This window comes from Punica granatum, chromosome 4, assembly GCF_007655135.1.
Source record: "Punica granatum isolate Tunisia-2019 chromosome 4, ASM765513v2, whole genome shotgun sequence".
NCBI classification, from domain to species: domain Eukaryota; kingdom Viridiplantae; phylum Streptophyta; class Magnoliopsida; order Myrtales; family Lythraceae; genus Punica; species Punica granatum.
The window spans coordinates 1,049,616-1,063,528 of NC_045130.1; the positions used below are offsets into that span (position 1 = coordinate 1,049,616).

A 13,913-nucleotide genomic window follows, 5' to 3' on the forward strand; every position below is an offset into this window, starting at 1 on the left:
GTATCAGATCCATCGCTGGTGAGAAGAAAAAGACCGGATTCTAATAAGCACTTTCAGAATCTTAAGGAAAGGAAAATCGTTTCATGCCCACCGCAACAATCCAATTCCCAACGCGGGATGAACGAGACCTTATTCCAGAAAACAAGAAATCCCCGAGAAGAGCATCTTGAATATGCACAACAGAACATGGAGGAAAAAGAAAGAAATTTCCAGCCAAGCGAAGACTTGCAGAGACGAAGAAACCCCGAGTCTTGCTTCTTCTACCTTCGGGGTATCGGATATACAAACATAACAACATCTCATTCACTTCTGCAGCATCCACTGCATTATATCTTTGCGAATAGCTCCATCCCACTTATCAAGCCTGTTCATGCTTAAATGCCTGTACTGAGTCAGACTACCAACTCGGTTGGTTGGCCTCATCATCATTGAGATTGTTGGAAATGGCTTGGACCACATGACCCTCGAGCTAAACATATGCCTATCAGTTTCACCATTTCTGGGAACACCGAAGCTTCCAGGAGATTTCTGGTTTGCAGGGCTCTTCATCTGCTTAGTCGTGTTCATGCTTGGACCTGAATCAGTCGTGGACTTGGGTGGAGGAGATCCACGTATCTGAGCTGACGGTTTCATTCGGTCCAGCCATCGCAGGATTCGGTTACCCAGATTCCGCCCCACTTCAATGTCCCTTTCTTGAATGTTTCGGTGAACTTTAAGGGCCACATCAAACACTGCACGGGTCCGCCTGCAATGTGTTGAATGAGACATGGCGAAGACCAAACAGTGATGATAGAACAGATGGTGATCAGAAAGCCCACCAGTATCATAATAGGTTACGACAGATGTCCCATGTAAAACAATTCAATTTTACAGGATATACGACTGATTGGCTCAAGGTAACATTCACAAATTGCAAGGTCAGACCTATCAAACCAGCAGACAAACTCTCTACACTAGAGATGAAGTATGCAATATACGGGAAAAAGGTTTTACATAAAGTCAATTTGTGGTAGACACGATCTATTTAGTCAGCATGTGCACCCAAAGAAATATAGTCTTGTGGCTGTGTGTTCTGACCTATAACATCGTTCCACAATTCTTAACCCATACTGAAGATGATCAACTCAGACACTTGCCCCTGTACTGCATTATTGGCATCCAAAACCTTGAGGCCTCGCCGTGAAAAAATGGAATACAGTAGAGTTGTAAACATGGTAACTTTTAGGTTTGAGTAAATTATTATCACGATAGTAATCAGTTTTTCAATGGACAGGATTACCTCATCAAACTTCCCAACCCACGAAGCGCGAAAGGCTAACTCTCAAGACTCTATCACAGACTACATCAAGTCAAATGCTGAATCCTATATACCATAAGTTAAACAAGGATATCAAGCGATAATAGACTATTGTACAGCATGAACTACTAGTCATAGTAAAAATTTAAGGTACTTTCACAATCTGCTGACTCTATAATATCTCCAGACAGCAGAACTAAACTCAGTTAACTAGAAACATTCATGTAAACCAAGGCAAATAATGCTTCCTTGGGACGACCTTGGCAAATGACCCAGTCCATTCCAGAACTGGGAAGAAAATCTGCCTCGTAAAGTCTTCGATCATAATATGCTGAACCAGATAGCGTAAATACACAGCAACATATTAGTGGCTTATGGCAGAAATATGTAACATTTTCTTCTGTAAACCGATCCAACAAACCACAGGATACAAACTAGAGATTTAGTTGAAGGAAGTTATCAGTGCCATCTCCTAGGAAGATTAGTCTTTCCATTCAGAACCTTTGCCACTTTTAAACAATTCCATTGCATTCAAGTTCAGCACAAAACCAACTCTCTGCAGGTGAGAACAAGAACATTGTCCCTATCAACCATGAAATGTGCCTTAGAACACTCATAACACTAACTCCCAATGAGCAATGGCATTGGCAGCTGAAGAACGCAATCAAAATTCTCTTTAGAACAATGCGGTGAACAGCTAAAACAAGAAGGTCCTGCCTCAATCATATCGTACGATGATACGATCCATCACATAATAGGATCTGCACACTCAAATCCGACACCATCGCATCATCCCCCATACGCGTGTATGTATATTCACAAATAACCAGGGACGCAAGCAGAAGAGGAACCTTACCTCTGAACAAATTGACGGGTCTTAGGGTGCCTACGGCTGATCAGCCTCCTCTGAATCCTCAAAGCCAACCTATAAGTGCGTTTCAGCCCAAGGAAGTAGGCAGTCGCCAATGTGATCTCCCACAGTACCATAACTCCCAAACGCGGCGTCTCCCTTCGTGCTCGAGCTAGCCCTTGCCTGTCCGAGATGAAGCTTCACAAAAATACTATTACGAATTCAGCCTTTCGTCTTGGGCAAGTTAGAAGAGATTCTCAGTCTCCCTTTCTCCCTCATACGGACCTCCTGGTGCTGTCTGTTTTGGACGTTGGAGCCGCCAGAAATTTCGATTGCGGTGACGTCTTTCTGCTTCTTCTTCTTCTTCTTCTTCTTCCTCCTCTGTTCTGCGTTCCCTTCCCTTCCCTTCCCTTCCCTTCCCTTCCGCTCCCCCTAGTGAGAAGAAAACACCGCCGCGCCGATCGCAGCTTGCCATCTCCACCCGTCGATTTAGCTGAATCTCGACTTAATCTGGACCGTTGGCTCCCTCCGATGCACCGGACTTTGGTGTTCTAGAGAGTACGTGATAATACCTCGACCCGAAAGGAGATCCCCGCTCTCCAGATTCCAGTCTCAGAGCGACAAGCTCGGAATGGGCCCCAGAAAAAGCCCATCGATCAATTTTTTATTTTTATTTTTATTTTTTTGCCTAAGCTTTGTTATCAAATGGCGTCCGAGTTTAACTTCCTCCGATATCAATCATCGACTGATTCATTTCTGCGGATGAGTCAAGTGCAGGCCATCCGGCTCAATTTAGAAGGTTCATGAGCATAAATAAATCTGTTGGGCCAGACCAAACGAAACGTGAGTAGAGCAGTGAAAAATTATCTATTGAACCGGTACGGTAAATCCATTTATTTATTGAGGTTATGAATCTTGTCAATCTTTTCTCTTCATTCGTTCTTCTTGTTTTCTGCTGAGTGCACAAGTTTCGTGGATATCTCCTTGCTTCCACTTCTTTGCTATAAGTTCCTTGTCAAAATGTACCATGACAACACGTTATAATTCGGCAAGTTCGCAGGTTCAGAAACATTCATGTCATTGCAACACTCATTTCCATGGTGGACAAGACAATGACAATCAGTCCTTATTTCAAACACCAGTTAATTAGTCTTTCCAAAAAGTTTCTAGAAAATATGCAACAGAGATACGAAGGGGAAAAAAGGAAGAAAAATTCCAATCAGGGGATTGGGAAGACTAACAAAGACGGAACATAGCCCTGCTCTCGCTTTCATGGCTTCATCTTCATGCACTTGCAGATGGGAGCATTTCACTTCTGCAGCACCCACTGCATAATATCTTTGCGAATTACTCCATCCCACTTCCCTCCAATGTGTGTTTGTCCAGGGAGTTCAAGCCGGCTCGAGGTCAAATGCCTCTGTTGGGTCGGGTTACCCAATGCTGGGCACGCTTGCCCCATCATCATCGCGATCGGTTGAAATGGCTTAGACCTCATGGTCCAGCTTGAACTGAGCATACGCCTGTAAGCTTCACCATATTTGAACGTCCTTCCTAGAGATTTTTGGCTAGCGGTGCTCTTTCTGATCTGCTCAGTTATGCTCGTGCTCAGACTTGAATTGCTGCCAGATCCCGGGGCGGAAGATCCATAGACCCGAGCTGACAGTTTTATCCGGTGGAGCCATGGCCGGATCCACTTGCCAAGATTACGACGCACTCCTATGTCCTTTTCTTGAATGTATCTGTGAGCTTTAAGGGTTGCATCAGACACTGCGCGTGTTCGCCTGCAAAGAGTCAAACGAGACATGAACTGAACTATTATCTCCAACAGCATGACCACAGGGCAATGGAGATCGATTGTACCATCGGAGAAACAGAAGAGCAACCATATTACCTCTGAAGAAATAGACGGGTCTTGGGGTGCTTGCGGCTAATGAGCTTCCTCTGCATCCTCAGAGCCAACCTATAAGTACGTTTCAGCCCTAGGAAGTAGGCAGTGCCCAATGCGATCTCCCACAGCACCATAGCTCCCAACGAGTCTCTTTTCGTGCTCAAGCTTGCTCCAGCCTCTCCGGGATGAAATACGGTCCCCCGAGTTCTATTGAAAAGACTGTTATGATCCGAAGCTCTGCAATACTATAAACAAATTCAGATAAGAAGCTTTTCGTGTCGGGCAAGTTGCAGGACAGAGTTTCCCCCAATTCCCTCCTGTTTCTTCTCTGCGTTCTCCTCTAGAGAAAAACCCGCCAATAGCACCTGCCATCTCCAGCCGTTGATCTAGCTGAACCTTGACCTAATCCGAGCCGTTGCCTTACTACTATATTAATAATTATACCATGCGAGGAGGTCACTGGTCTAAGCGGCAAGCTCGGGATGGGCCCAAAGCCCACTATGCGTCTTCCTTTCTGCTCCTAATATTCCAAGCAACATATGTCTTGCAGCTTTTACGATAAATGAAGGTTAATCAACATCGTGTCGGTTATGGCTTCAGCATCGTACGATAAATGATCGATGATTACGAAAATAACGAACCTTGAAGATGAGTTCGTAACATTTAACGATTTACAGCTGCCACCTGCGACCTGACCCAATAACTAACATAACCACCTCTCCTTGCATTGACATGGGACTTGCCAGCACGAAGATGCGTCCACAAAATCTACGCGATGACAATAGCGGACAGAAGTGGGCCCTTACTGTGGCCCAAAATCAAAACCCAATGATCCGGTCTGGTTCAATGAGCCCAACAACAACAGGCCCAAAACCTCACTAGTAAATTGCTCGGTAGTTGAGTTGACCAAACAAAGCTTCTTTTGATAAGAATAAATATAAACGGAGCTGAAACGGCTCTCTCTCGCGGGGGGCAAATGTGGAATTAACCCAATGCACTAATGAAAGCAGAATTCCATTTTTCCCATTTTTTTAAGCCCAAAAGCACACAGCTGGAGCTCACGGAGCTGCTCCCTCTCTCTCTCTCTCTCAAGAAGAAACATGCAGAGGCAATCTCTGGGCTCGCCAGTCTCGAAGCTCCACAGCCATGGCGGAGCAGCAGTAGCAGTGACCAGAGAGGACGTTACCGCCGCAGAAGAAGCTAAGAGGAGAGATTCCTTTTCTGTTTCGTCCGTCCTCTCCGAGTACGACGATGAAGACCGCAAAGCCGCGAAGCTCCACCGACTGTCCACCTCCTCCCTGTTGCCTCCCAAGCCGGAGAAGTTCGTCCACCTCATACCTGTCCTCACCGTCCTATGCTTCCTCGTCCTCTACCTCTGCTCCCACAGTCCCTCTCAAACTGGTATAATCCTGAAATCAGCTCCACGGGCGGTCAGGCTTAATTTCATAACATCCGCCGGTTACCGTCGGCGCTGATCAACCTTTTCCTCTTTTCATGCTCCAGATCTCGCTCAGTTCAACGGATTTAAACGATCGCCTAACCGAATAGGTACAATGCGGAGCGGACGGATGCCTCCTTCCGCCACTCTGAGTTCGTTCTCTCTCCACCTGATTAAATTACACACAGCTCTAGTCTAATTTGAGATTCCGATTCGCTGCTTGCAGAAGATCCGGCCGAAGCAATCGATGATATCGACGGATTGAGCGAACTCCAGAGGAGAAACGTCGTTGCAATTCGAAGCCTGAGGAACTTGCAGGAGGTCAAGAAGCGGTCGTCAAAGTATCAACTGAGCCGGAAACTCGGAGATTTCTAGCTAAGCACGACGACTCAGCATTTCTCTGTCTGGTTCCTAGTCCTTCCTTGTTTCATCTTTTTTTTTTTTTTATATATACTCATTCCTCTCCTTCAGACCAGACGTCACTCTATGCTACCGATTCCACCCCCGTCCATGCCTGAAGGAGAGATCGATCTTCGTCTACAATTGAATTGCCACATTTTCAATTCTACTGTACATCAATCAATAAATTCACTTCTTACTGTAAACAGTGCTTATCTATGTGCTTCCGATTGATCGTCATAAGCAGTGCAATGCGACTCAGAAACATTATTAGCCCATTAGAAGAAGATGACTGTCTGTGGTCTTCCATATAGAGAATAGGAGAAGAGACGGAATAAGAACGTTAGGGAAGAGAAGAGTATACTAGAGAGGAGGGAGGAAGGGAGGGAGGCGTACGCTAGCGTACTGTGCTGGGAAGGGGGAGCTAACGTGCGCCGTCTCGGTTTTATGTAATACAGCTGGAACGTCCTGACCGTTACCAGTGAGTGGTACAGTACTATTATTATTGCACCAGGGTTCATGCAGAGCCTCGCAAATAGGCTCACTGAACTCACTCTTTGTTTGTGGGCCCGAGAGCAAAAGTAGACCTGCTGGTTCTGGGCTCATGTACGCCCGGTCCAGCTAGATACGGAGCGTCGTGTCTTAATGCTTATTAGTTATAGTTATTTGTTCGGAAGTATGCCAGCTGGAAAGAATCTGGTTCCCTGTAAATGCAGAGTCCCCACTGGCACTGAGACCGCACCACCACCGTTGCATTTGCATTGAAAATTCACTTCGCCTTGATCTTTATTTGGCCGTGCCCCACCATGCGCGGATATTTCTTACCTTGTTGTGCATTGAGAATTTCCGGGTGATTAACAATTAACATATACATCCGGGTTAACAATTAACATATACATTCGGCTTGTCTTCGCGCTGTAAGAGCATCCAACAGTTTTTGGTATCATAATCAAAGTCAGCCCAAGAAGACTGGATTTATACACTGTTGAAATAAATGACCCGTGTTGCTTGCTTGCCTTCCAAACCATGCATTGCACGCAATTGTCGGATTTTTCTTTAATATTTATTTTCTAATAGTAAGTTTTAGTGAGCCAAATGGGGTAAAAAATAAAAATGCGGTCAGTCACGGGGGAGAATGGTGCCCATAAAAACTGTCGGTCCGTCACGGAAGCAGAATCTCTCTCCCAATGGATGGAAATGGCGGGGAGCAGCTCTCTTCTTTATAGTTCCCAGCCCATCTCTGTCGCGTTTGCTTCCGTTGAAATTGATGGACCCGTACATACTATTATCTCATTCCATTCATATTATTGTTGTTTTTTGTCCCCCCTAGATTGTCATTATCGTTTTTTCTCCTAGATTGTCCTTATTCCTCTCTGTTCATATGATGAATGAATTTTTTAATTAAATTAAATTAAATTAAATGGGTGGGGAGAAGAATTATCCTCAGACTTCCCTTGACACGTGGCATGGCGATACCATTCTTTTCTCTCATCTTCCGGAAAGGAAACAGATGATCGTCGACGGCCTTTCCATATACGAGACCAATCGTGCAATTGCGGGATAGGTTGGGATCACCGGGTGGGTCCCTTCTCCTTCCTTTTGGCGTGACAAAAAGTGCATCCTATGCTTATGCCTTGATCAATCGAATTATATATATATATAAGAAAAAAAAGAAAGAAAAGAAAGTCGAGTCTATTCTTGCCGTTGTGGGCAAGAACTATTCCAACCAAGACGATGATAGTTAAATAAGGACCTTCACCAACGTAAGAAAGAAACCAGCTTCACGTAACATAAGTTGTGTCTTCGAACTGCTGAATAACGGCCCCCCTTCATTATTATAGAACTATTGTAAGTGTTATATATTGCGTGCGTACGTACGTATGCGTGCATGTATGCCTTGGACTCTCAATTTCTTCCCCCCGCCCCGCCTCTTTTTTTGGTGCAAGACCCGCGGATTGCTTGGCCAGTAAACCCGTGGATTGCTTGGCCAATAAGTATAAGCTTTATGGCTTTTCTTCCTCTTCTTCGTCTTTATATATATATATATATATTAAAGCACTAATCATTGAGGGTATTAATTGATTTATAATGTGTGTGGGGTCGGGACCGGTGGTATCACCATCCATCATCCATCCGGTGCCCCCAACTAACGCTACCTTTCACTACATACGATTCCTACAACTTCTCCCTCCTCCCCTTTCCTCTCTTATCCTATTCGTTCGTTCATTTATTCATTCATCATTTGAAAAATGTTGCTAATGACGAAAGAAATACCCCCTCCCAAAAAAAAAAAGAAGAAAATTATTTTTATTGTATATATAATATATAAAGAAGAAGACTAGACAAGAAGAGTGGAACGGGACGGGGGCACCTCTTCAGGGATAAAGGACGGTTGGGTTGGGCCCACAACCGCTCACGGGCGTCAGCTCCCATGGAAGTTCTCTCTGTTCTTTCGATTCGGGCCTGTAACCGGTTGAGGTCCGCCAGCTCTTCGGTTGGTTCTGTTGATTGTATTCCCTTGTCTACTTTTGTCATTTCACTTTCCCTTTTTATTATATTCCTTCCCTGAATGTCCTTTTTCCTTTCCTTTTTCTCCCTCTCTTGCCCGAAATTGCAAATTTAACATAGAGAGAAGAAAAAAACTCATGTCATATTTTATTGTGCCTTTGCAGTGTGTGTGTATATATATATGGACAATGAATTATGTACTGGACGAATGCCGCGTGAATGACAAAGTTATTTCATCCATTACAACCGAAATGAAATCATAATTAGATGTTACTGAGCCATTTGGGATAATTAAATGATGACTTGGCCAACAATTTGGGATCTTGCATTTGCTCATGACACAATTAGCCGTACGGATTCTGTAAGCGTAAGAAGCCAGGCAAAGTCAGGGCAAATCATGTTAATAGAAACGCAATTTCCCCATTTAGATCAGTTTGATGCAATAAAACAAGTCCATTCGTCAGCTTAGTGGGCCCAAATTTTCGGGGCCCTCTTATTCTGTCGACCCATTTTAGACAGCAAAATCGAGCCCGCTTACCCACCTCAACCTCATCAGAAAAGATGGACGGACCTGATAACAGGTTTAAATTGTTTCTTATTTTCTGGTCTGATTTCACAGACAACGTGTTCCGACACGTAGATAGTAGTGGTTCCTTGGCTGCTTAAAACAACGAGAAGAGTCACCAGACAACTTGACAAATGTTCTCTGTCCTGATCATTCATTGTTGAGCATGACATTGTGCTCATCAGAACGCCATCACAAATCACAGATGCCGAGGAAAAGTTGGACATCGGACGATCATATTAAGCTATGAGCAACATGCCACAATTTCGAACCTTTGAGTAAAGGAAAGTATGCGTTTGCGTTTGAACAGCAACAGTTCAAGGCCCAAGCTAGTATATAGTCTTTACACAGTAGAGATCACAGAATCAAACCTTGAACTGGTTCAGGCTTCGAGGGCTTCTGCTCTGGTGAATCCGATAAATGGACTTGGGCAAAGTCGTCCACAACTTTCCTCTTCTGTTCCTCTTCCGCCTTTTCCATCTTCTCTTTCGTCTTCTGCCCAACTTCCCCTGCAGCCTTTGCGACCTTGTTGAAAGTACCAGTGAGCCACGAAGCCCCAGTGAATACATACCGGTTCTTCATTATAGCAGAACCAGCATTGCTCACAGTTTGCTCGGCAGCAGCAAAAGCCGATTTTGTCTTTTCCGAGACCTGAAACTTCTGATCCACTTCCCGGACTTTGTCGCTCACTACAGCTGTTCCAACACTTATTTTCTCGCTCACGACAGCTGTGCCCACACCAATTTTTTCGCTGAGTCCTATCTTTTTATCAATTGAAGCTACTTTTGATGAGGCCGTCGAAGTCAACTGATGCTTCTCATCAAAGGACTTTCCTTTGCCGACTGCATCTTTGCCTAGTATAAAGCCTTTAGCGAGCATGCTGCTCACAACATCCTCTGCCTTACGGAAAGCTGACTCAGCACCACCGGGAGCTTTGTTTTCTATTACCTAATGTATGAGGAAAACCATTATCAGAAAGTAGCTACCTTATGACACAACTTGGCAGTAAAATTTCTTGATGGAACTCTTACTGGTGGAGCCATAGCAGCAGGAGGCAGCTTGTAGTCCGGAGCCAAAGCAATGTTCACGGACATATCAACTATTGTTGCACCCTGACATCACATAAAGCTCAAAGTGAATCTTAGTCTCGCAAAATTAAGACAGGATGCTTCATTTCGCAATATCGCAATGCAGCATAAATAAACTTGTACAAGTATTTAAAAGAGTAAAGACGAAAGATTTAACACTAGTACTATACAGTTTTAAGACACAAAAAGGCAACCTTAGATGGTACTATGAACTTCGTAGCAGGGACAAGACAGGCACAGCAATGGCAAATATGTGCCTTTGGTTTTCCTGGCATCTTTTATAAACCCATAACTTTAGGCACCCAAATTTTAGCATGAGAAGCCTAATGTGAGAACCCACACGGCAGATCTGTTGCGGCTATGAGTTCACCTAGATATGGGAAACCCTATTGACACTGTCAAAAAAGCCAAGATACGAAGAGTGTGGTAAAATTACCGAGAGAAGCATGGCAGTCTCTGCTCCCTGAGAATCCTTAAATGTTACATATGCAATTTGAGACCGCTCAGTATCACTGCCGAACATGAGAGGCATGTATAAGAAACACAAGTAAATGTAAAGGAAAGAACCATCATAAAAGAAGGCTAGATTTTAACCTCTGCATTTCAACATATTCAATATCTCCAGAAAATGAAAAAAATTCCTTGATGTCCCGCTCAGTTGCTCCTAAGGAGACATTGCTAACTTTAACTGTCGTCATCTGCAAGGAGACCTTATTGATTACTTTATCTGTATTTCCATATAATTCCATATAGGAATAGAACTTCAAGCAAGTGATGCCCAAAAAGAGGAAAACCCCAAAGTAATACAACAGAAAAATCAAAATCACACATGATCGTTTGGAATTCCATTTAAGGCGCGTATAACAAAGGAAATACATCGTGAAATAGGAAAAGAAAAGCTCAAAATGCAAAGAATATACTTTATGGATACCTGATTGAATGAACTATGCTGATAGCAACCTATGTATAACTATAAAAGCTCAAGCGCATCAGCCAAGAGGAGAAGCCACATTGCATCATCAGTTAACAAAGTAATCCTAAATCCATTTCTCCCGCTTATGCAATCAAGGGAATGTAACATATTAGGCATAATCGGACCAAAGTAGTGCCACATCTGCCCAGTAAAAGGTGTTGTTCAGAGTCAAATGACCTAAGCAAAACTATTTGCAAGTCTAATTAGCTAAATGGATGGATGATGTGATTCACTAATTACCCAGCAGTCCTCAATCAAAGGGCTACGAATACCATTTGACCTTTCGACCGAGCATCAATCAACAGATCCTCTCAAACCATTGATGTGTCAATATCAAAAGATGCAAACTTTCTGCAATCCTAGCCAACTAGACATGTGAATCTTAAAATGGTCTTTGAATATTTGATTTCACTATCAACCCAAAAAACAAAGTAGAAACCAAGCAATGGAGTTGACCGGATCCCACTGCATCGAGATAGATGACGCAAATGAACCTCGCCTCCAGTCACCTCAACATAACAAGCTAAGCATGCAAAGCAATTAATTTCACAGCCATAAATCTTGTTCCGGAGAATCACCAACTTCAATGTAGAAGAAATCGCAGAGCTGAAGATGACAAGCTAATTTCAATGTAGGGGGCAACTTCATCACTCGGACAAGAGAACCCGATACAGAGATTGAAAGCAACACGAGCTCATTTTACGGCAAACGAGCCGGACCTTAAACTAATGCAGCGATCTAATCCCCGAAGGGATATCGAACAGATCTGTAACTCTTTGCGCTCGACGGGCAAACTCGTCCGACCATACATTGACCGATCAAGTTGAATGCACACTGTTTCGGTTCATTTCTCGCAGGGATTATGCTAAGCATGTACACATTTAGGCGCGTAAAATGGAGCCAGAGAGCATGAAAGCGAAGATCAGCACTCACCGACACGACAATGAGAAACAGCGGCGGTCGTCGTCTTCTTCCTCCGTCTTCGGAAACCAGAGGGGGGAGAGAGACAGAGAGAGAGAGAAGGGGGGATTTTGTATGAAGTTGAAAATGGGATTAGAGGAAATGGCCAATGGGGTTTAGGGTCGGCACGTGTGAGAGGCGAGATCCGGCCAGCCGGCAGTCTTCGCACGTGGGAGGACCCTGGCGGTGTGTCGGGTTGATTGGTTGTTGGAGTATGCATTTGTATAATAGCATGGTGGGTTCCCCTTGCTGTCTTGACGAAATTACGAACTTTCCTACAAGAATTAGAGAATTTGACCCGTTCATGAATTATGCAATGACTTACACTGCTGTGTTTTATTTTTTTTCTAATAAAAAAATATATGTGTTCTATTTGAATCTATATATATTACCAAAATTAACTTGAAGTGCAATAAATACACTTCAATTAATGTATTTGAAAATGTACAAAAAAATAAATACTTTTTTGAAATTATAAAATAAAATAATTTGAAAACATAATAATATTAAAAAATTAAAATACCTTTTTATTAAAAATAAGCAAAAATGAATCATTAAATTAATGAAAATTTTGCCAAAAATTATATAATATTAAGAGGTTAAATCTATGGATAAATTGTACGGACATTTTCAATATTATTAGAATAATATTTGCATTTTATACGCAAAATCAATGATTATATTATAAAAACTTAAATATGGTAACAAATACATATATGTAATTAAAATGCAAAGCGCTGGACAATTAGTTTTAAAATTATTATTGAATTTTAAAACTTACTCTGATTGTAATTAAAAATTACTGTGATCTTATACAAAAGTTTCCATACTTTATTGAATCGAATTGCATTTAATAATGAAAATATTATAAAAGGTTATAAGAAATTGATCTTTCTAGAAGTGATTAATTAAAAATAACATGATAATCGATATATGAAAATCAACCCGTTTAATGTACAGGATAGAGTACTAGTTTTTATTTATTATTTATTATTTTTATGGTAAATTGCACATGTACCTTTTAATGTTTCATTAGAGACGGGTTCATCCATTCCTTTAATAATAGGAAACTTATGACCCTTAATTTTTGGTAAAGTGACAATTATTCGATGCACGGGTGCATGTATGATGACATGGTACTTCCGTAACATTTTTTAAAATTTAAGAAAGCAAAAATAAAAATTAAAAAAATGAGAAGAAACCAGCAACAAGAACTCCCTCTCGGTCTGGGGGGAGAGCACCTGCTCTCGGACCACGAACGCCACAAGCGAGATCTCTGGTGACCTGTAGGGTCATGATGAGGACATGAGTGTGGATGGAGGCCTGTGTGTTGGGAAGGGATGTACTTAACCAAATAATAACGCAGCGATTAATCTTCCTCCCCTACTAGTGTAATCGAGATAGGAACTAATCAAATCAACCAACAAGCAGTAAAGAAAAACAACACCAAGAATTTTACGTGGAAAACCCCAATGTGGGGAAAAACCACGGGACCAACTCCGAATCAACGATCCACTATGAAGGTTATACAATGTCTTTCATCAAGGGTAAACCCTTGGATCACCAAACTCAAGAGAAACACTCTCTTGGATCACCCAAATACTAAATTCGTCACCCACACCGGGTGGTTCACAAAATCAGCTGAAACAGCACCTACAGAGCTCGAATAGAAATTCTGACCGTTCAAAAGTTAGCCCCACGTGTTGTGAAGCTGCTGTCAAAATTTCGTCCCAATCGGAGTTCGTTTGACGTCCCGATCGAGGTTTGATCTCCAGCTGCGCGCTGCCCCTGTTGAGCAGAATTCTCCTCTGCTCTTCCTCTGTTCTGCTGTGCTGTTCTGCTGCCCCTTTGCTGCTGCTGTTCTGCCGCTGCCTCTAATCTGCAGCTGTTCTGCTGCTATTTATACCTCAGCTGATTTGCTGAAGAATAAACCCTAACAAAAATGGG

The 13,913-nt window shown here is 42.8% G+C and overlaps 4 protein-coding genes across 6 annotated transcripts; 1 reads left to right on the forward strand and 3 right to left on the reverse strand.

The window, feature by feature from the left end:
- Positions 1–19: 19 nt before the first annotated feature.
- LOC116205551 lies at positions 20–2,583 on the reverse strand. Its single transcript, XM_031538179.1, has 3 exons — positions 2,433–2,583; positions 2,154–2,345; positions 20–745 (listed from the first exon to the last, which is right to left on the reverse strand). Exons 2-3 carry the CDS (start codon positions 2,282–2,284, stop codon positions 304–306), a joined length of 573 nt encoding a protein of 190 aa, XP_031394039.1. The 5' UTR covers positions 2,285–2,345; positions 2,433–2,583; the 3' UTR covers positions 20–303.
- A 641-nt stretch (positions 2,584–3,224) lies between these two features.
- Positions 3,225–4,301, reverse strand: LOC116205468. Its single transcript, XM_031538087.1, has 2 exons — positions 4,039–4,301; positions 3,225–3,928 (listed from the first exon to the last, which is right to left on the reverse strand). Exons 1-2 carry the CDS (start codon positions 4,167–4,169, stop codon positions 3,457–3,459), a joined length of 603 nt encoding a protein of 200 aa, XP_031393947.1. The 5' UTR covers positions 4,170–4,301; the 3' UTR covers positions 3,225–3,456.
- Positions 4,302–4,999: 698 nt separating this feature from the next.
- On the forward strand, positions 5,000–6,112 carry LOC116202237. 2 transcript variants are annotated; one of them, XM_031533699.1, is made up of 3 exons: positions 5,000–5,436; positions 5,539–5,583; positions 5,703–6,112. In XM_031533699.1, the coding sequence occupies exons 1-3, from the start codon at positions 5,136–5,138 to the stop codon at positions 5,846–5,848; spliced, it is 492 nt and encodes a 163-aa protein (XP_031389559.1). In that variant the 5' UTR covers positions 5,000–5,135; the 3' UTR covers positions 5,849–6,112. The 2 variants fall into 2 exon arrangements, with proteins under 2 accessions (XP_031389559.1, XP_031389558.1); XM_031533698.1 differs by having other exon boundaries at positions 5,009–5,436; positions 5,700–6,112.
- Positions 6,113–9,072: 2,960 nt separating this feature from the next.
- LOC116206012 (binding partner of ACD11 1-like) lies at positions 9,073–12,086 on the reverse strand. 2 transcript variants are annotated; one of them, XM_031538735.1, is made up of 5 exons: positions 11,940–12,086; positions 10,628–10,731; positions 10,470–10,545; positions 9,977–10,057; positions 9,073–9,893 (listed from the first exon to the last, which is right to left on the reverse strand). In XM_031538735.1, exons 2-5 carry the CDS (start codon positions 10,729–10,731, stop codon positions 9,303–9,305), a joined length of 852 nt encoding a protein of 283 aa, XP_031394595.1. In that variant the 5' UTR covers positions 11,940–12,086; the 3' UTR covers positions 9,073–9,302. The 2 variants fall into 2 exon arrangements, with proteins under 2 accessions (XP_031394595.1, XP_031394596.1); XM_031538736.1 differs by lacking the exon at positions 11,940–12,086 and adding an exon at positions 11,726–11,748.
- Between the last annotated feature and the right edge of the window lie 1,827 nt (positions 12,087–13,913).